The following is a 22,181-nucleotide window of genomic DNA, read 5'->3' on the forward strand; positions in this document are numbered from 1 at the left end:
GTGGTGAATCTGTGGAATTCTCTGCCACAGAAGGTAGTCGAGGCCACAGTTCATTGGCTATATTTAAGAGGGAGTTAGATGTGGCCCTTGTGGCTAGGGGGCTCAGGGGGTACGGAGAGAAGGCAGGTACGGGATACTGAGTTGGATGATCAGCCATGATCATATTGAATGGCGGTGCAGGCTCGAAGGGCCGAATGGCCTACTCCTGCACCTATTGTCTATGTTTCTATGTAAGCATTACTTGAAGTTGAAATTGGAGAATTGAGTGTGTTGGGCTGTAGGTTAACAAAGGGTGCTTGTTTAAAACACGACGTGCTTGTAACTCACAGCAGCTTTTTAAACCCTCAGCATCGGGGTCTGTTGAACTTGGATGAAATATGGATGAGGTGGACAACGGGGAGGGAGAGAGGGACGGCTTTGAATGTGCAAACGAATCATTCACCCAGTCAATCGCCAAGCCTCGCCGACAAGCGTTTTATTGGGCGCTGAAGTCAGCTGTTACAATTTTGTTTTTGGGAAGAAAATAAAACAAGCAGCGAATTAAACCAGCATTCTCAAAAAAAATAAAGTAAGATTTTATTGCAAAGAGACAAAGAGTGTGGGGGGGGTTGTGAGTTTCCACATGTTTGTGTAAAAGCCCCTTCTGAAGTTAGTCAGCCAGGAGGATGTCTGTTGTGTTTCTGTCTGTGTCGTGCAGGGGCTGGGATGTTGACTGTGTGTGTGTGTGCAAAGATCCTATAGCGGAGGATCTTTGTGGTGTGTGTGTATGTGGAAGCCTCCTGCCCCTTTAAGTAGAAATCGCAGTGGCTTTGACGTCAGATCAGCGGACTGGGGGAAAAGAGGTGTTTGCGAGTCTTCTGCCAGACAGACAGTCAGTCAGTCTTTCTGGAGCAAAGTCCTTGTGATTGTTGAGCTTTGAGGTAGGGATCCAGACTTTCTCTCGGCAGCCCCCCCCCAAAAAAAGCAACAAGATAAATAGATAGATAGTCGAGTCGATGTTGCAAATCTAACGCGAATTGTGTTCGACCTGAATCATTTTGCCTTTTGCTTGCTTGTGCGTTGTGTTTCGGGCTCTTCCCGGTGGGGAATGAGACGCCAAATCCCTGCCAGATTGTAGGGAATTGTGGCTAGGGGGATATGTTTTTCAGCCACGTCTTTAAGCTGTGTGGTGTTGGCATTTTCTAGACATTTTTTCCCCTCCCCAGACCTTTCAACTACCCAAGCTTGTATTTCTAATACGTGAATGTTTTTGTTTCTCACCAGACTTCGTCCCAAGTGGAAAAAAAACCAAAATGACTCTGGAAGGAGGAATGAAATGCGTCAAGTACTTAATGTTCGTTTTTAACTTCTTGTTTTGGGTGAGTTTATGTTTTTTTTTTTAAATAAAAAAAATCGCTGTGCTAATTCCCCTTTTAACAGTGTGAAAGAAGGAACTGCTGATGCGGGAAAATCTAAGGCACACAAAAATGCTGGAGAAACTCAGCTGAGCGAAGGAAATAGGCAACGTTTCGGGCCGAAACCCTTTCGGGTTTCGGCCCAAAACGTTGCCTATTTCCTTCAGGGTTTCGTCCCAAAACGTTGCCAATTTCCTTCAGGGTTTCGTCCCGAAACGTTGCCAATTTCCTTCACTCCATAGATGCTGCTGCACCCGCTGAGTTTCTCCAGCTTTTTTGTGTATCTTCCCCTTTTACCAGTGTCTCGTTTTGGTGATGAAACGCCACTTACTTTGGCAAAACTTTTAAGAATGTTGTGAAATAACATCTAGTAGAGTTCAGAATGGGCCGGGTAAATGTAGCCCTTTAAAATCTGCTAGGCTTTTGTAACACAGATTTGCATTTCTACACTCTTGGCATTCGCCGACATTAAATCGCTTTTTCCTTCTCGCCTTCCTGGTTTAATTAAAAAAAAAAAAAAAAAAAAAGTCCAAAGCAAGTGCTCTTTATTTAGTAAAACGATCGAGGGGTCGGCTGCGTGGACAATTTGATGGGGAATTCTGAAATAGCTGATTATGAGTTCTGCATTCTACACTTCGCTGGGTGTACAGCGCTTGTACATTACTTTTCGTGAAAGGGGGGGGAGAGAATTGTATGTGAGGGGGAAGAAATGCCCTTGTTTCGGGGAGGAGGAGGAGGGGGGGGGGGGGGGGGGTTTATGTGAGAAGAAGGATTTTCTTTTACAAACGGCAGGGTGTTGAGGACTTATTCAAAAATCGTACGCTCATCATTCATTCTGTGTCTCGTCTGACCAGGCATGTCCCTTCCACTTGTAACTGCGACAACCTACTGTTTCCTAATGGGCAAACTCGAGGCGAGGGTGGGGTGGGATGGAATGGGGCTGATTGGAGGGGGTTGAGGGGCCGGGGTTAACTCCTAAACGTGTGACAAGGAATTGCCTCTGCCTGTTTATAAAAAAATAAAAAAAAAATAAAAAAAATCTGCTAAATAGGGTAGGTGGGTCACAGATTCCCATCACTTAATGTACTATGTTCACACACACTATTGGTTTTAATGCTGCTCTCTGAGCCTTGTCTCTGTGGAATAATGTCTGAATCCTTAACGAATGGAAATATTCAGTTCCCCTGAAGTGGTGGGTGGGGTGGGGTGGGGGAAGTGACTGTGACTTCAACATTGCATCAGCTGTACTGGATGTAGAGGTTTTAGTAGTGCGCTGCTTGTTCCAGGATTGTCATCCAGGGACTGTGATTCCCCTTTCTTGAGTGATTCAGAACCATGTGGCTGAGATCGTCATGAACTATAAGTCACACATGAGGCATGATGCTTGTGACGAGTTGGTTTGTGTTGTAATCATTGTAGTTTAACCAACTAATCTCTACAACCTCTACAGCATGATTGCATGCCCTTTGGCCCAACTCATCCACGCTGACCAGCTTTTACAAGCGAGCTAATTCCATTTGCCTGAATTTGGCCCACATCCTTTCTGATCCACGTACCTGTCCAAATGTCATTGAAGCATCACCACTGTACCTGGCTATACAGCGCCCTGTGGCAGCTCAGTCCATACACCACCCTCTGTGTGAAGAAATTGCCTTGTGTCTCATATTTTTCTTCTCACCTTAACCAATGCCCTCTATTCTGGACTTCCCTATGCTTGTAAAATCATTAATCTTATCTCTGCCTTGTGATTTTGTATACCCTTCAGCTCCTACAACGTCCCAGCCTCTCCTTCATAACTCAAGCCCTCGAGTCCTGGTGACTCTTTTCTGCGCCCTTCCAACCTAATGATATCCTTACTATCGCGGGGTGATTCGAACTGCACGCAATAAATATAGAAGCCTGGTATGCCTTCTACAGCCAGTCAAACACACATGTCCCTAATAGTCTCTCAGATTTCTTTGAAGTGTTGCCACCTGTTTTGGAAGGGTACCCTTGCTAAAAATACTCACTATTTTTCCGCTTTCACTTTTCTGTCCTAATGCTCGTTGGTTGCCTTCATTATTTTCTATGAATTGCTCACCCCTGAACAATCCCGATGGTTCCTGTTCAGGATGCGGACCTGGTGATGTGTATAATGTGTTTGTTTGCCTAAGGTAGCTCAACACTCTGCAGGTTTGCACTTTCTGCAAAAAGTATTGCATGGAGGTAGTACCTCGTGTACAGTTCAACTGGTGTGAAACCACTTCTTCACACCTACAGTTTTAAGAGGCAGGCAATTTGCCAACAGCCTGGTATAAGCATGAAGTGTAGACAGGGGTGATTAGTGTTTTTAATGTAAACTGATCTTGAGGCACTATTGGGGTAGTGGAAATATATGTGGGGGTGGGGGGTTGAAATACAAGGTTACAGTTTCCTGTCGCTTTATTTTGGGTAATGCAACAAACTTTGGTGATTTCTATCTTTTTTTCTCGCTGGATGGGAAAGGGTTGTGTGAAAGACTAACGCGTTTGAGCATTATTCCTTCCCAAGAACATTGGCACACGGCTATAACCTTGGGCCAGAAGGTTATAAGCAGTTGTACACCACCTAGACTTCCATTTTCCCTGTGGAAACCACAGTCATTTGAGGTGTGTTTTCCCCCCCCCCACCCCACATAGTTTGGGGGTGCTTTCCATAAGGCATTGAAGTGGAGTTGGTAGGGTAGAAGCATCGGGCAACTGGGTTGGCCACGCTTTCTTGTCAAGATCTTCCTGCGCATTATGAAATAATTGAAGAGCAGCCAGTTTCATAGTTGCTCTACTCCCTCTGTTTCCCCCAGGCGACAATCCTTAAATTGGCAACTTCTGGTTATTTTGCAACCTCATGTTTTTTCCACCCCGCCCAATAAATGAGACTTTATTCCTCTTTCCCCCCACCCCTGCAAAAAAATAATTGCAAGCCTCAAAGAAAATGTTGCCTGGGTGACTCGAAGCAGTGCCCAAGAGATTAGTCTCCATGGAGGCCTGGTAATCTTGGAACATTGCAAAAACGTGGGGGGCTATTCCCCCTTCTCCTCCTTGTTCCTTCAGTAATTCAATACCACCTGATCTTTGATTTTCTTTGAGCTTGTTATTGAGCTTGTTTAACTACTGACCTGTCTCCATTAAGTAATGGGACACCAGTTTAGTTAAACTCTGCTCACCTGTGGCAAACGACGTTTTGCCCTCCGAGTTGGCAGGACATTTCAGTTTTCAAATCTCTTAACACTAGAACTAATTATGCTTTGCGTTAAATACTCAGTCACTCTACTGTTGGTGTAGCAGCAGTAATAAAACTTACCACGACCGGCTTGCAGCTGTGTTTACGTACACTGGTAGGGGTTTGGCCATGCGGATGTTGCCTTTCAATAAACTTGCTGGTTGGCCATCTTGTGTTGCCATCTGCTGTTGACAGAAGTTGTATTGCCCTTTTTGGCCCATTTTGCTGTGTACATAGCAGGCAGTTAAGCTGCCCAGTCCAATGGCCAGCTTGACTAGGTTGCTAATTTTGTTCAGGAATTGAAGTTGAAGTAATTCAATCTAATCTAATGCATCTAGTCTGGTGACTGAAACATGTATGCCTTTTTTTAAATCCTCACTGGTACATCTCTTGCCCAATTGGGCATCTGAGCCAGAACCAAGTAACGTGGTTGACTTGTAACTGCTCTCTTTATAATAATAATAATAATAATAACTTTATTTATAAAGCACTTTAAACAACTGCAGTTGCCACAAAGTGCTGTACATGAGAACTCATGGACAAAAAGCTATTACAAACCATTAAAAACCGTAAAATGAAGGACTATAAAAAACACACTAAAAATTAAAAGACATTAAAAGCACTAAAAACAGGAGCAATGCCTCAGCCAGTGTCGAAAGCCAAAGAATAAAAATGTGTTTTTAGGGAGGATTTGAAGATGGACAGTGAGGGGGCCTGTCTGATGTGCAACGGCAAGGTGTTCCAGAGTGCCGGAGCAGCAACAGAAAAGGCTCTATCCCCTCTGAGCTTCCTCTTAGACCTTGGTACCTCAAGGAGCAGCTGATCAGCTGACCTGAGGCACCGGGCAGGAGCATATATTTGTTTATCTAGTTTAAAATCACCGTCCATCCTAAAACCCAGGTTCAAAACGGTTGGCTTTACAGACAATGCCAGTGGACCCAAGTCAACAAAGGGAGGTTCACGGCAGCCATTGGGGCCAAACAAAATCACCTCTGTCTTCTCTTCATTAAGTCCCAGAAAGTTTAAGGCCATCCAGGACTTAATGTCCTCAAGACAAGACAGAAGTGATTTTAGAGAATAGTCGTCTTCTTTCCTGAGTGGCATATATAACTGGCTATCTTCTGCGTAAATGCAAGTTCCCATGTTCAGGGGCAATTGGGGGTGGGGTGGGTGACACAGCTGGTAGAGTTGCTGCCTCACAGTGCCAGGGTTCGACCCTGACCTCTGGTGCGAAATGTGTGGAGTTTCCACGTTCTCCCTGAGACCACGTGGATTTATCCTGAGTGCTCCGCTTTCCTCCCACATTCCAAAGACGCGCAGGTTTGTAAGTTAATTGGCCCCCTGTAAATTGCCCCCTAATGTGTAGGGAGTGGATGAGAAAATGGGATCACTTCGAACTAGTGTGACCGGATGATCAATGGTCAGCGTGGACCTGGTGGGCCGAAGGGCCTGTTTCCCTGCTGTATCTCTAAACTAAAAGTGGCCTGTGTGTAAATAGCCTGATTAAATCTCATTTATCATACTTCTGTGGAAACTTGTTTACTACGAGGTTGTCGACAACACTTTCAGAGTGCGTGAGCTGTTGTCTGGTGGACATGGAAGGTGTTCCGTTAAAATTCAATCTCTCTCTCTCTCTCTCTCTCTCTCTCTCTCTCTCTCTCTCTCCTTTCTAAAGGACAGTTGCATGTTAGAATTTGTTTTAGTTGGAACAGAACACAGCGTTGTCAGAGCAGTTTACTATTACTGGAGATGTGTAAGCAACCTGCCAGGAACTGGAGGCCTAACAACATCTTGTTGGCTCGGGGGAGTTTCCGTTTGAACTTCACAGGGCAGGGAGGGAGGGGTAAAACCCAAATAATCAGCAACTTTGTCTTTCCGGAGTTAGATTGCAATCATTGCACTCAGTTTGTGATTATAACACTCCTCACAGCAAAAATATAATTTATAGCCTTGTAATGTTCTAGCCTAAGTGTTTACATGATGGCAGGGTGGTGCAGTGGTAGAGTTGCTCCATTACAGCGCTTGCCGTTGCATGCTCTCCCCTTGACCCCGTGGGTTTTCCCCAAGATCTTCAGTTTCCTTCCACACACCAAAGACGTACAGGTTTGTAGGTTAATTGGCTTGGTAAATGTAAAAATTGTCCCTTGTGTGTGTGTGTGTAGATTGCTGGTCGGCACGGATCCAGTGGGCCGAAGGGCCTGTTTCCGTGCTGGATCTCTAAACTAAACTCAAGGATGTTATTGGGGCATGATCCAATTAAGATACTTGAGGGACCGAATGTCTATGTCTTCACTATTACACTTCGAGATGATTATCTGCCTGGGCAGAAGGAGACTGTTCTGAACACATTCTTAGCCTTCCCAGTTATTTTCCACCTCCACAACTGAAGCCCAGACAGTGTGTCATCAGGTACTTGCCCCACATGTGGGTGGGGAATTATAATTGACTGCTAGCCTCGCACTTCTTTAGTCAGATGCAACTTGTCGACTGTTCTGCTGCCTCGCCCGCACTGAATGTTGCAACATGTTGCGGGACCCGATTCCTGGTATGGGATGGTCATGCTTAGGAACGAGCTGCCGATGCTGGTTTACACCAAAGAGACACACAAGATGCTGGAGTAACAGCGGGACGGGCAGCATCTCTGGAGAAAAGGAATGGGTGATGTTTCTGGCTGGGACCCTTCTTCAGACTGACGTTTCAGGTCGAGACCCTTCAGCCTGAAGAAGGGAGCCGTAGTCATGCAGTGTAGAAACAGGCCCAACTTGCCCACACTGGCCAACAATGTCCCGGCTACACTAGTCCCACTTGCCTGCTCTTAGTCCATATCCCTCCAAACCTGTCCTATCCGTGTATCTGTCTAACTGTTTCTTAGATGATGGGATAGTCCCAGCCTCAACTACCTCCTCTGGCAGCTCGTTCCATACACCCACCACCCTTTGTTTGAAAAAGTTAACACTCGGATTCCTATTAAATCTTTTTCCCCCTTCACCTTAAACCTATGTCCTCTGGTCCTCGATTCCCCTACTCTGGGCAAGAGACTGTGCATCTACCCGATCTATTCCTCTCATGATTTTGTACACCTCTATAAGATCTCCCCTCATCCTCCTGCGCTCCAAGGAATAGAGACCCAGCCTGCTCAACCTCTCCCTGTAGCTCACACCCTCTAGTCCCGGCAACATCCTCGTAAATCTTCTTTGAACCCTTTCAAGCTTGACAATATATTTCCTATAACACGGTGCCCAGAACTGAACACAATATTCTAAATGCCGTCTCACCAACGTCTTATACAACTGCAGCATGACCTCCCAACATTTGGACTGCGCGCTGCTGTAGTTAACACGTGTGTTACTACTGAATGATGGCGCAGGTTGAACGGTCATTGATTGTTGGGGAAGGAGCTGGATTGTGTGCCCTCGTTCCGTTTACCCCTGGGAAAAATTTGCGCTCTGAGATTGATGGAAGGTGTTGAATGAGGGGATGGGAAAGCTGCCAGTTTTTCCTCCCACGAATGATTTGGGGATGATTTGCCTGCTTATTCAGGAGCTGCAAGTCATGGGTGTGGCAGAGCCACTTCAAGGTGTGGTGGCCTGGCTTGGAGGGTGGCTGTGTGTGTGAGTGCAATCTTCTCCCCCATCCCTGCCTGTGCTTTTGCAAACCTCTAGGCTGGGTGCAATGCCCCATCCACTCTCTCCGTGGCAGGCTGTGAGCTTGCTGGCTTTGTGGCATTGCAAGCAACCATACCTCATTGGGAAAGGGCCATAACGACATCAGCAAAAGTAGATATGGAGTTCTTGTGTGTTGTGCAAGAAAGCAGATGTGATATCTGTTGTAAATCTTGTGACGGTATTACAGTAAGCTCTCAAACTGCCAGTTACTTCCTTTCTGGGATTGGCTTTGAACAGGACTGAAACTGAGTTTTTGTGTATTTTTGAAAGCTGTTTGCACATTCCAGCTTTTCTCTAGATGAAACTATTTGATGCAAGTAACTGGCTTGGTGACTTGCCTACGCAGTTGGGAAATGTCCAATGAGTCAAAGCCTGGGGGCGGTTTTTTCCTGAGGCTTTGCTCACTGCCTTGTGATTATTGCAAAACATTTTATCGGCCTGCAATCTGCTCACCCGTGAAACCAAGAATACCTACCAGTCTTTGAGTGCAAGTTAAATCGGTGTGTAAAATTCCTATGCCACTTCAAAGTCTGTGGTATTACAAATTCCTCAGCTATCCATCAAGTAATCTGTCATTAATGCACTCTGTGGGAGATTTGAGCTCTGCTTGTTGATTCCTCCTGCACTAATGATTGTGTCGAGAAGCTCGCTGGCCGCAACGCACACACTTGGTGAAAGATGCGCTAATAGGTTTATTTTGCCTTTGCTCCAAAGTGAATCATGCCGTCAATTTGTTGGGACTGTTTCCATTTCAGGATGTCAATAGCACAAGGAGGTATAAGCTTGGTGTTTTCTCACTAGTGCTTTGTCCTCAATCATATCTGGAGACTTCCCCCCAAGTGACATGGTCTAACTGCTATGGCCAATATCTGCTGTTTCCCTTGTACATATCCTGTTATGCAATGGGTTGAAGCCAATGTTGTACCTTGGTTGTTGGCTATACAGGTCTTTGCCCTGGTCTCTGCAAAGCTCTCATTCTCACTGCTTCCAGGTTTATTGGGCAGGTTCGTTGTGCTCGTCAGGAGGCTGGGACCTCCCCAGAGACCAATTGACAATTTGTTTTAAATGGAGCTTGGCTTTACTTGTGGCTCGCTGGTGGTGGTCCTGCCTCGGCAGAAAGAGAGTTGAACCCACACTCCAGATTGTCCTCCAGATTGGCCCATAGGTTCAGTGATGTGCCCTCAACTTGCAATCTGCTAGGGTTAGAGGAGATCATCCAGCCCAGAAACAGGCACCTTGGCCCAACTCATCCATGTTGACCAACATGCCCCATCTACACTAGTCCCACCCCGACCAACATGCCCCATCTACACTAGTCCCACCCCGACCAACATGCCCCATCTACACTAGTCCCACCCCGACCAACATGCCCCATCTACACTAGTCCCACCCCGACCAACGTGCCCCGTCTACACTAGTCCCACCCTGACCAACATGCCCCATCTACACTAGTCCCACCCCGACCAACATGCCCCATCTACACTAGTCCCACCCCGACCAACATGCCCCATCTACACTAGTCCCACCCCGACCAACATGCCCCATCTACACTAGTCCCTCCCCGCCCAGCATGCCCCATCTACACTAGTCCCACCCCGACCAACATGCCCCATCTACACTAGTCCCACCCCGACCAACGTGCCCCATCTACACTAGTCCCACCCCGACCAACGTGCCCCATCTACACTAGTCCCACCCCGACCAACGTGCCCCATCTACACTAGTCCCACCCCGACCAACATGCCCCATCTACACTAGTCCCACTTACCTGCATTGGGCCCATATCCCTCTAAACCTTTCTTATCCATGTACCTGTCCCAATGTCTTTTTAAATGCTGTTCTAGTACATGCCTCGACTACCTCCTCTGGCAGCTCAACATTAACCCACTACCCTGAGTGAAAAAGGTTGCCCCTCGAGTTCCTTTTCAATCTTTACCCTCTCATCTTAAATGTGTGTGTCCTCTGGTTCTTGATTCTCCTGCCCTGGGTAAATGTGTCTGTTTCTGGTGTATCAGGTTAGTGTAAAGCTGGTTTATGGCATGGGTGATGAAGGTCGAATGCGGTTGAGGCCAGTGTATGGCGTGCCTTGCCAATGGGACAGTGTGCGGTCATCCCGCAAAACTTGTACGTTCCAAGTGAATTCCGTGGCGGTTCTAAAATCTCGGGCCCACGTTCACAGCCATGGTGCCCACCAGCCCTTTGCTCCTCCAGGACAGCTATCCCTCCATGGCCTTCGAGGTCCTCTAGCTGAACATATCTGCCCAGTCTCTGATGTTCCCTCTGGTGTCGCTTTCCGCACGTCCCTCCATTTCATACCTTTGCCCTTGTCCATGTCCTCAGTTGCCAAGTTTGTAAACTCTGAAATCCCATAAATAACCCCACTATTTTTAAGACCTGCTCGTTTAATGGCTGTCTATTTTATTTTTTAAATGCTCGAAGGCACTATATCAATGCAAGCTGTTGCAATTAGGATTTCCAATTTCCTCTCTCCCCCCTGGCAACAGGCTTGTGAATATAATCACAAAACAATTTACTTTGCATGAGTCGAAAGTGGTGACTGATTTTAAAAGTTTAATGTCAAAGTTTTTGTTTTTGTTGTATCGTGAGTTTTCAGTGTAACCATCGTTTTCTGACCTTCATGTACTTGCAGGCTGGACTTCGCAGTTGCTGACCACGTGTGCAGTGGGCAATAGGTCCTGCTGCAGTTTGGATAGGTTTGAGTGCTTGTCCCTGAATCGGGCAAGCAACATGCCTAATGGCGCTTAATTCATTCTTGGCTCTGGGAACGTAGCGAGCAAGGCAGGAGCTTACTGCGTAATGATCGGCTTGCCCTGGCTCTGCTGCCGATTAAATGGGTGCAAAGATCTGAGGTAGTCTGCAGGGCCGGGTCACTACTGGGGGTGCTGATGGGAGTGAGCTGGGTTAGTGGGAGATCCATGCATTGTCTCTCCATGGTGCGGGGGGGGGGGGGGGGGGCTTGAGTTGCCTGTCTGCTGCTTGCCATGACATCCTGGGACAACCTTGGTGATGGCTGAGTGTATTGGGGAGGTCGGGGGGGGGGAATTATTGTGCAGGTACACATATGCCAGTACCAGGAATGGTCATAATCACAGCCGCGCTGTGATCTACTCATCTCTGCACTCTTCCCCTCCCGCGTATGCCTATACAGCAGCCTGAAACTAGCGGTTGTGGCTCAGTTGGTAAGTCTTTGGCTTTCGGTGAGCTTGTGTGGTCACATCATGCTCCTTGCTGTTATTTAGCCAGTGGGGCCCTGTCTGAAGATGCCATGTTTGGCAAATTAAACTGGGTGGGACCTTCCGTCCTGGGTGCTGGTAAAAGTTCCCATGGAGCTATTTTCCTTCGGGACCAGTCGTCATTCTTTGATCAGCAGCATCAAAATACATTGCTCTGCGCAAATTGGGACCCTGCTCTGCGCAAACTGGCTGCTTCTGCAACTCAAAGGTTCAAAGGTTCAAAGGTTGTCCTCTGTCCTCATTTAGGGATTTTTCGATCAAAATGGCACAAAAGCAGCTTTGGGTTCTTGAGCTTGATATTCTGTTCGAGGAATGCTGTCACCTGAGTAACTGTTCCCCTTTAGTGCCACAAGGCATCTTGGTTTCGGCTGAATCGTGGGAATCGATAGCAAATCTTTCAGAGGGGGGGGGGGGGGAAAGAATGGGGTCCACGGGCTGATTCATTATGTGGCTGTCAGAGGCACTGGAGCAGCAGCAGGTCGGAGGTTCAAGCCAGTGATGATTAGCTTGCCGCAAATCTCTCCACGGGACAAAAATGAGTGGCTGGGAAGAGAATCACAAAGCGGCCTTGTTATAAATCTTTTTTTTAAAAAAATTTTACGCTGTCCCATTCCCCGCCAGTTCTTGAAGCAATACATCGTACAAGGTGGCCATCCTAATTGTTGCTTTCACTGCACGCATGCACCAGGCTTGCTGCCAACATGGGCAGTGCCAGCCTGTCTGATGAAGCGTTTTCACCCAGAGAGTTGTGAATCTGTGGAATTCTCTGCCACAGAAGGCAGTGGAGGCCAAGTCACTGGATATTTAACAGAGTTAGATTTGGCTCTTGGGGCTAAAGGAATCGAGGGATATGGGGAGAAAGCAGGAACGGGAGACTGAGTTTGGATGATCAGCCATAGTGAATGGCGGTGCTGGCTGGAAGGGCCGAATGGCCTAATTCTGCATCTATTTTTCTGTTTCTATGATGCAGCTACAGCTCTCAACAGGCTGCAGCGTGGCGCGCGCACACAATGCAAGTGGTTGCTGCAAAGGTTCTTTTAACCCAGGGTTTAAAAGCTCTAGGTGCGCAAAGGCTCTTGGCCTAGTGAGTTGGTGCAGGACCTGGAGCCCTCCGTTTGCCAGGCGGAGAGTGGGACGAGAAGATGGCGTTGAGGGGTGCCCGCTTTCGCAACCCAAGGATGGCAAAGCATCATGGCTGAAAGGAGGTCCCGATTAACAGTGCATGCCCTCTGCTGATGCTGGGCGCGGATACAGAAGAAGATGGCATGCACTGAGGAAACTGCCAAGGTATGTTTACCCAGGAGTCCCACACACTGTGTGGTTGGCCTGTGTATCAGTGTCAAATTTTTTTTTTCCTTGTTGACCTCTTTTGCATTTGCTGGTGGCCTATGCCAGCCTTTCCAATATGCCTGCAACTGATTATGTAGCTTTTCATAACCACCTTCTAACGGCGCACATTCAAGCTGCAACTTGAAGCTGAAAATCTTGTCAACATGGGAGCAAAATGCAACTGCATGGTCAATTATTAAGAATGGATGGGATGAATTTAGATCAAGTCCTGTCCTTGCATATGCTGTACCAACGCTCATTCAAGGAGCGTGAGAGAAAACGGGGAATTACAGACCAGTTAGCATGACATCGGTGGTGGGGAGATGCTGGAGTCAATTATTAAAGAAGTAATAATGGCGCATTTGGATAGCAGTAAAAGGATTTGTCCAAGTCGGCATGGTTTTATGAAGGGGAAATCCTGCTTGACTAATCTTCTGGAATTGTTTGGAGATGTAACAAGTTAAATGGATGAAGAAGAGCCAGTGAATGTAGTGTATCTAGACTTTCAGAAAGCCTTTGATAAGGTCCCACACAGGAGAGGAGTGTGCAAGATTAGAGCACATGGTATTGGGGGTAGGGTATTGACATGGATAGAGAAGTGGTTGGCAGACAGGAAACAAAGAGCAGGAATAAATGGGTCCCTGTCACAATGGCAGGCAGTGGCGAGTGGAGTGCCGCATGGCTCGGTGCTGGGGCTGCAACTATTTATAATATATTAATGATTTAGATGATGGGATTAAAAGTAACACTTGCAAATTTGCAGATGACACAAAGCTGGGTGGCAGTATGAACTGTGAGGAGGATGCTATGAGAAGTGCGAAGAGGATGCTAGGAGGTGGCAGGGTGACTTGGACAGGTTGAGTCAGTGGGCAGATGTATGGCAGATGCAGTATAATGTAGATAAATGTGAGGTTATCCACTTTGGCGGGAAGAACAATGAGGCGGATTATTACCACAATGGTGTCGGGTTAGGAAAAGGGGAGATGCAACGAGACCTGGGTGTCCTTGTACACCAGTCACTGAAAGTAAGCATGCAGGTGCAGAAGAAAGTTAATGGCATGTTGGCCTTCATAACGAGAGGAGTTGAGTATAGGAGTAAAGAGGTCCTTCTGCAGTTGTACAGGGCCCTGGTGAGACCACATCTGGAGTATTGTGTGCAGTTTTGGTCTCCTAATTTGAGGAAGGAGATCCTTGCTATTATGGTGTGGGGTAATAGCTCGGAGCTAGTGTTCTATTCCTGTCACCCTTGCCTGCTCTTGGTCAGATGCATGAACGTTGCTTTAAGTGTCCAGCAGCACAGGCTTCGGTTGTACATGTCGCAAATCAACCTCTTATGATATGTCTTCATGCAAACATTTTTCTGAAGGTGTCGAGAACAAAAGGTTCTAACGTCCCGTTTTTCTCTCCTGTCTTTTGTAGGCCTGGAAGAGCAGGCTGTTGAAGGCCTGCACAAGACTGCGCCTTTACTCTTTCACCAGCGTTTGCTGGCACCCGTACACCACAGGAAGATGCAATTGGTGAGCTTGGAGGTGGTGCCGGTGAGTCGCTTTGCACAGCTGGAGGGTGCAAGAAGCTGATGCCCAGTTGGTGCCATTGGCTGCCCCGGCCGTTCCTCCTGAATCGTTGAGACCTCGTGAGTGAGATGGAGGTTGCTGCCTGGTGCACCGATGCAGCACATGGGCCGGATGCAAGCTGTGACCTGGACATGAACTAGAAGAGAACGGGATTGTCTATTCTGCCCACTGAAGCATACACTACAGCCTCCTTTGTGTGGGAGCGGTTCCTTCTCTGCCATCACCAAGGAGGTGTAGATATGGTTGGCTGCGTGCCAGCTAGCTTGTGTGGGCTCCTAACATGCACCATTTTAAACCTTGTACTATATGCATTCAAATGTTTGTGAGTGGGTGCTTTAACTTGCTGTCTGGCATGCTAATTTGTCTCCTGAACTTTCGCTTCTCTTTGAAAGTTTGTGCTGAAACAGCACTTTGCCTCTTATTACAGTTCTCACTCTGTGTTTCTCAGTAAATCGCACGTTCTCTTTCCAGCTAAAGGGAGAGAAGCGGCAAGTGTAGGAATTGTCTGAGTCCTTCACCTGAAGGTACAACGACTCCTCGCCACGTTATATAGTCATCTGCATTGAATGATCATCTGTTTTTTAAATGCCTGATCCAATGCATTTCTATTGTTCCAATGTGCTATTCTAGTGAGCAGCCTGTTTTCAGTAAAGAAAGCAGTGTCTGAATGATGATCGATTTGATCGATTGTCCTCTGGATTTCATCATCTTCGTCTATAACTGTGCCAATAATTATGAGCAATAGTAAAACTGTTTACAGTGCATTTCCATCCCCCAAAATACTGCAATTTTGATTTCCAAAAACATCCTGTTGTAACAAATGAGTTGGACACAAAGCTGGAGTAACTCAGCGGGACGGGCAGCATCTCTGGAGCGAAGGAATGGGTGATGTTTCGGGTCGAGACCCTTCTTCAGAAGAACTGTCACCCATTCCTTGGGGTCGGGTGGGCCTTTATCCGTGTGAGACGTCTGGAGCTGAATCGAGTCAAAGTTGTAATTTGTGCCTCTTGCCGTCATCAGTGATGCAAGGTGCAGTAATGGGTCACATTCTCTTTTGCACCTGCATTATGGTTCCACCAAACATCATTCTGTTGGTTTGTGTGGATGTGGATTTGATCCTGACCGCGTGTGCTGTATGTACGGAGTTCGTGTGTTCTTCCTTTTTTCCCCGGGTGCTCCGGTTTCCTTCCGCACTCCAAAGACGTGCAGGTTTGTAGGTTGGTACACAAAATTACTGGAGGAACTCAGCGGGTGCGGCAGCATCTATGGAGCGAAGGAAATAGGCGACGTTTCGGGCCGAAACCCTTCTTCAGTCTGAAGAAGGGTTTCGGCCCGAAACGTCGCCTATTTCCTTCGCTCCATAGATGCTGCCGCACCCGCTGAGTTCCTCCAGTAATTTTGTGTACCTTCGATATTCCAGCATCTGCAGTTCCCTTTTGAACAGGTTTGTAGGTTAACTGGTTAGTAAAATTGTAAATTGTCCCTAATGTGTAGGGTGGCGTTAATATGCGGGGATCACTGGTCAGTGTGGACTCGGTGGGTCGAAGGGCCTGTTTCTGTGCTGCATCTCTAAACTAAAAGATTGTGGGATTGTCCTCGATGCCTTGACCAGTATTAGTTCTTTAAAGCCACATCAAATAGAGGCAATTTCTTAGATTGTTTACTGGGAGCTTGTGTGCACTTTGGCTGTTCTGCTTGTGTAACAGCTAAGTACTTGAGTGCATCTCAAGATGCTTTGCAACCTAAATAATGAGACTGCACAAATAAAAAACATTTTTTAATTGCTTTTTCAGTGGCTGGTACATTATCCCACTAAGTTGTTGCTCCTGGGTTTGAAATGTCTCTGATTCTGAACCTTCCTTTCGCCCAAGTATGTGTCTTTCACATCCTGCAATTGTCTTAACTTGAAATCCTGTTGGGTGTGTCTACTTGCACCTTCTGCAAACATTATTCATGTGTTTCCTCATTCGATGGGAGGAGGGAGGTGGAGAGAAATTGCAATATTCACTTTTGGGCAATCTTTCCTTGTGACTGTTGTGACATTGGACTGGTGATTCTTGTCAGCGTGGTTGCTCCAGGCTTGTACTCTGCTTTTTGGCAATTCACTTGCATGGGAGAAACAAATGCCAACTCTTTTTCCCTGCAGTATTTTGAACTCTAGTTCAAACTTGTCTGGATTTCCACAGTATTATCCTAATTTTATTCCTGTCTCCTTGAAAAGCCTTTGTATATAGTTTCCACTATCCAGTGGTGACTATATATGGGGAAGCTGTTTACGGAGGCTTTGGAGAAATGTAGTAGAATGCTGCCTGGATTAGAGGACATTAGCTGCAAGGAGAGTTTCGAGACATTTTATTTTATCTGAATGCCAGACATTGAGGAAAGACTTGGTAGAAGTGTATAACATTGAGAGGCATAGTCAGTTAGAACCTGTTTCCCCAGGGTGGAAATGTCACAAGTCCAACCTCCGCAGTTTTGGGGACAGAGCCTTCTCCAGGGCAGCTCCCAGGCTCTGGAACTCCCTCCCCCAACTGATCCGCAATTCCGTGTCCCTCACCATCTTCCAGTCCCGCCTCAAGACCCATCTCTTCACCTCTGCCTATCCTTAGCCCCACGTCCCCGTCCCTTTTCATCTGTGCATTAATTGCCTCATACTGTGTTTTGTATTGAATTCTGTCTTTACTTTGTGTACTAGTCATGTCTCTACTATTTATTTCATTCCCCTTACATGTTTTTCCTCTACATGCTCAATTTTTGTAAGGTGTCCTTGAGACTCTTGAAAGGCGCCCATAAATAAAATTTATTATTATTATTAGGAGGCAGAGGTTTAAGGTAAGAGGGGCTGAGATTAAAGGCGATGGATTGTTACGTTTTTTTAGCTCCAAGGGTGGTGGGGGAGGCCGATATGATGGTGCCATTTAAGGGGCTTTAAGATGGGTACATGCATGTGGGTCATGTACAGGCAAATGAGATTGATTGTCATGTCCAGCACAGACATTGTGGGCTGAATGGCCTGATCCTGTACTGTTCTATGTTCTAAGAATGCGTTTTTCATTCTGAACAATGTAGAAGTGAACCTCGTGCAGAACTGACACTTTTATGAAATTGGCTCAGCTTCCCATGCAAAATAGCTTGGCATGATTTTTCTCCCTCTGTTGAATCGGCCAGTGTTGAAACCACATTGCAATTTCTTTCTACTTTTGGCGGTGACACCTCTTTTGTGGAAGTGTTTGCAAGATCATATGGTCATGTTCCATGCTAGTCCACCCTTCAACAGGAGTATAATTTGGTGCTTCTTTTGGATGAGCGATAATCTAATGCCTCGCTTAGGATGAGCGATAATCTAATGCCTTGGTGGCAAAAACAGGAAAGCAGACTATTATCTAAATGGTGGCCGACTAGGAAAAGGGGAGATGCAGCTAGACCTGGGTGTCATGGTACACCAGTCATTGAAAGTAGGCATGCAGGTGCAGCAGGCAGTGAAGAAAGCGAATGGTATGTTAGCTTTCATAGCAAAAGGATTTGAGTACAGGAGCAGGGAGGTTCTACTGCAGTTGTACAGGGTCTTGGTGAGACCACACCTGGAGTATTGCGTACAGTTTTGGTCTCCAAATCTGAGGAAGGACATTATTGCCATAGAGGGAGTGCAGAGAAGGTTCACCAGACTGATTCCTGGGATGTCAGGACTGTCTTATGAAGAAAGACTGGATAGACTTGGTTTATACTCTCTAGAATTTAGGAGATTGAGAGGGGATCTTATAGAAACTTACAAAATTCTTAAGGGGTTGGACAGGCTAGATGCAGGAAGATTGCTCCCGATGTTGGGGAAGTCCAGGACAAGGGGTCACAGCTTAAGGATAAGGGGGAAATCCTTTAAAACCGAGATGAGAAGAACTTTTTTCACACAGAGAGTGGTGAATCTCTGGAACTCCCTGCCACAGAGGGTAGTCGAGGCCAGTTCATTGGCTATATTTAAGAGGGAGTTAGATGTGGCCCTTGTGGCTAAGGGGATCAGAGGGTATGGAGAGAAGGCAGGTACGGGATACTGAGTTGGATGATCAGCCATGATCATATTGAATGGCGGTGCAGGCTCGAAGGGCCGAATGGCCTACTCCTGCACCTAATTTCTATGTTTCTATGTTTCTAAACTGAGCAGCATTTGAACGTTTCTAATACCTTGCCCTTCATCCTAGCCTCGTTAATACTCCGATAGTTTAGTTTAGAGAAACTGCGCGGAAACCAGTCCTTCGGCCCAATCGGCGAGCATGGTGTACACTTGCACTATCCTACACGCTAGAGGCAATTTATGGTTATACCAAGCCTATTACCCTACAAAACTGTAGGTCTTTGGAGTGTGGGAGGAAACCGGAGAAAACCCATGCAGGTCACGGGGAGAACGTACAGGCAGCATCCGTAGTCAGGAACTCTACCGCTGCGCCACCATGTGTGACTTTTTGTATGACATTTGTTTGGATTCTGCCAATTCTCAGCTTCTTTCACAAAACATCTATTTCTCTGGCACTTGAGACCACCCCCTCCACTGTCGGCAATACCAGTCTGCGTCATTTGAAAACTATCCACGTTTGTCCAGCCTTGTTGCTAATCCCCTGTGACCCAGCCAGCATTCTAGTCGATCTCTTCTGCATCCTCTCGTCAGACGCCTTGTCCTTCCTGCAATTCAGCAACCAGAACTGTACATAACATTCCCAATGGTTTAGTCATCTGCAACGTCACTTTCCCACTCTCATGCTCCTTGCCCTCTCTGAAGGCTGTATGCTGCCGTTGCATGTCAGCGCACTGTTTATTTCAGCAGAAGTTGCCCAGATACAGAGTTCAAGGAGGACTTGATTACTGTGATTATTATACCCCGCGTATAATTAAATGTGATCTGCATCAGGCCGTTGTCCCCTTTGTCTCTCGGAGAACATTGGGTGTTCCAACAAGCCTGTAAGCTCAATACCGAAACCAGATCTGACTTGTATAATAGGCTTGGGTATTTGTTTTGTTACAGAACGCTTTATACCAGGTGCCATAAAAATATAACGCTCCAAGTCGAAGCCTGACTGAAAATGTAATTCCCAGTGATGGAGTAGTCGAGTCTGGACTCGGAGTGATGCTGGGTGTGTTTAGGAAAAGAGGTTGCAGCTACTAAGGAATTTAGGTGTTGGCTTTCTCTTGGGTTGAGTCATTCATCCTTGGTCATTGCAAACAAAACTTGTATAAGCCCTGAATATCACATGGAGATGCAAGAAAAACGTTGACGCTGGTTTCTTGAGCAACCAACTGTATGGAGGAGCTCAGCCAGTCGGGCAGCATCTGTGGAGGGGATAGCGGGTGAGGTTTTGGACGGGGTGGCTGGTGGGATGGGGTGGGGCACAAGCTGGCATGTGATGGTGGGTCCAGGTCTGAGGGGTGAATCTGGTGGAGGAGAGGAGAGTGGAATCTGATGAGACAAGAGGGAGAGGAGTGAAATGTATATCCAGCGGGAGGGATGGTGGTTCACACACCGAGCAGCTCCAACTGGCCCTGGTCGACTGTGTGCAAGGGTTGGGCGAGGTAGTGGGTAGTTCTGCCTTTCACCACACCAATCTCCATCCAAAGCATTTCCCAATGTTTCTGCTAGTTTCAATGCGATTCCACCACTGGTCACCTCTTCCCCATCCCACGCATCTGTTGCTCAGCGACTGCGTCACCTCTTCCCCCATCCCGCGCACGTCTGTTGCTGCAGCGAAAATATTGAAGGAGTCCAGCAGTGGGATGCAAGTGGCGACTCAGCTTTACCAGAAGGTCACCAATTTGAGGGTAATTGGTTCTCCTGCACCAGAGGCAACTCTGTTTGGCATTCTCTTCCTCCAAAAAAATGCAAAGCTGATTCAGTAACGGTCAAGGCCAACACAAAGCTGGAGTAACTCAGCGGGACAGGCAGCATCTCTGGAATGGGTGACGTTTTGGATCGAGACCCTTCTCTTCAGAAATGCTGTCTGTCCCGCTGAGTTACTCCAGCTTTTTGTGTCTACGGTTTAAACCAGCATCTGCAGTTCCTTCCTACACATTCAGTAATGTTCATAGAAACATAGAAAATAGGTGCAGGAGTAGGCCATTTGGCCCTTCGAGCCTGCACTGCCATTCGATATGATCATGGCTGATCATCCAACTCGGTATCCCATCCCTGCCTTCTCTCCATACCCCCTGATCCCTTTAGCCACAAGGGCCACATCTAACTCCCAATGAACTGGCCTCGACTACCTTCTGTGGCAGAGAATTCCACAGATTCACCACTCTCTGTGTGAAAAATGTTTTTCTCATCTCGGTCCTAAAAGACTTCCCCCTTATCCTTAAACTGTGACCCCTTGTTCTGGACTTCCCCAACATCGGGAATAATCTTCCTGCATCTAGCCTGTCCAACCACTTAAGAAGGGGCTTTGACTTTCCACATGAGGTGAGAAAGAACTGGCAAGGCTGTGGGGGATGTTTGAATTGGCCATTGCAGGTGCTATTTGCTTGGTGGGGTCTGGTCATTGGATCGGACTGACTGAAGAAGGATCAGGGGACCAAACGGCAACCTGCTCCCAAGTCAACGTCTGCCTCCAACTCTGTCGTTCTCTCACCATCACTGCTGTATTTGAGCAGTTGGTTTTCTCCCGTGGCTCGCGTCACCGAGGCCCGACTGAATTTCAGGGGCGCGGAGGGGGAAGAAAAACTGGAGGAAGTTGTTGCATTTTGAATTTCCTTTCCCTTGGGGTACTTTTCTTGGCATGAATGTATATTGAATGTCCAAGCACTTGAAATATGGCAGTTCAGCCCATGGTCTGCCCCGACATGCTTCACAACACTCTCTGGAGCCTTGATTCGAAACATGGTTGTTTGTGGATGGTGGGATGTGAGCAGGTCACAGGATCTTTAAAAAGGGGAGCAGGAGAGGCAGTTTAAAAAAAAAAAAATTTATTTTAATTTTTTTAATTTTTTTTTTTATAAATGCTTCTTCAGTAGTTCATTGACCATTGCTTATTCCCTCTAGGGTTATCCCTGTACACTGGCATCCATGTTGAATCTAAAACCTCCCGCCTGCTCTCCGTAGTGGGAAATTGGGAAGCACTTTTGCATTTCAGTTTAGCTTATTATCATGTGTACAGAGGCACAGTGAAAAGCAGTGGCATGTTCACATCGGTGGAGGTTGTGTCGGCATGGACTCTATTCCTTGGAGCACAGGAGGATGAGGGGTGATCTTGTGCAGGTGTATAAAATCATGAGAGGAATAGATGCACTTAAGGGCTGCCCCACTTGGGCGACCTAATCCGCGAGTTCTGGCGAGTTTGCCCTCGACTCCTACTCGCAGCATGGTCGACACGAGGTCCTAGGAGGTCTTTGTAACTCTCCCTCATGCTCGAGCGTAGTCCCCGTGTACGCGAGGCCTCAGCTAGATCGCGCCGTTTTTGGGATATGGGTCAAATGCGGGCAGGTGGGACTAGTGTAGCTGGGACATGTTTGACGGTGTGGGCAAGTAGGGCCGAAGGGCCTGTTTTCCACACTGTATCACCCTATGCATTCCATATGCAGTGGAATTGTTGAATTTCCTCTGGTTCAAATTGGATTTCTAAATTTATTTGTAGATTTGTGGACAGTGACCTTGGGGCTTGCAACAACTGAGGAACATGGCAGGAAGACTTAGCGGTGGTCTGGTTTGGGTTTATTGTCACATGTAGTGAGCCTAAAGATTTGTTTTGCATG

General features: G+C 47.0%; 1 protein-coding gene across 1 annotated transcript in view; it reads left to right on the forward strand.

Moving 5' to 3' along the window:
- Positions 1–788: 788 nt before the first annotated feature.
- cd63 (CD63 molecule) overlaps positions 789–22,181 on the forward strand; it is a 47,273-nt gene continuing 25,880 nt past the window's right edge. The window contains exons 1-2 of the mRNA XM_033015753.1: positions 789–920; positions 1,264–1,358. Coding sequence (XP_032871644.1) covers positions 1,293–1,358 — 66 coding nt within the window. The 5' untranslated portion in view covers positions 789–920; positions 1,264–1,292. The remainder of the gene's footprint in view (positions 921–1,263; positions 1,359–22,181) is intronic.

The sequence above is a fragment of the Amblyraja radiata genome, chromosome 46 (genome assembly GCF_010909765.2).
Source record: "Amblyraja radiata isolate CabotCenter1 chromosome 46, sAmbRad1.1.pri, whole genome shotgun sequence".
In the NCBI taxonomy this organism is placed as follows: domain Eukaryota; kingdom Metazoa; phylum Chordata; class Chondrichthyes; order Rajiformes; family Rajidae; genus Amblyraja; species Amblyraja radiata.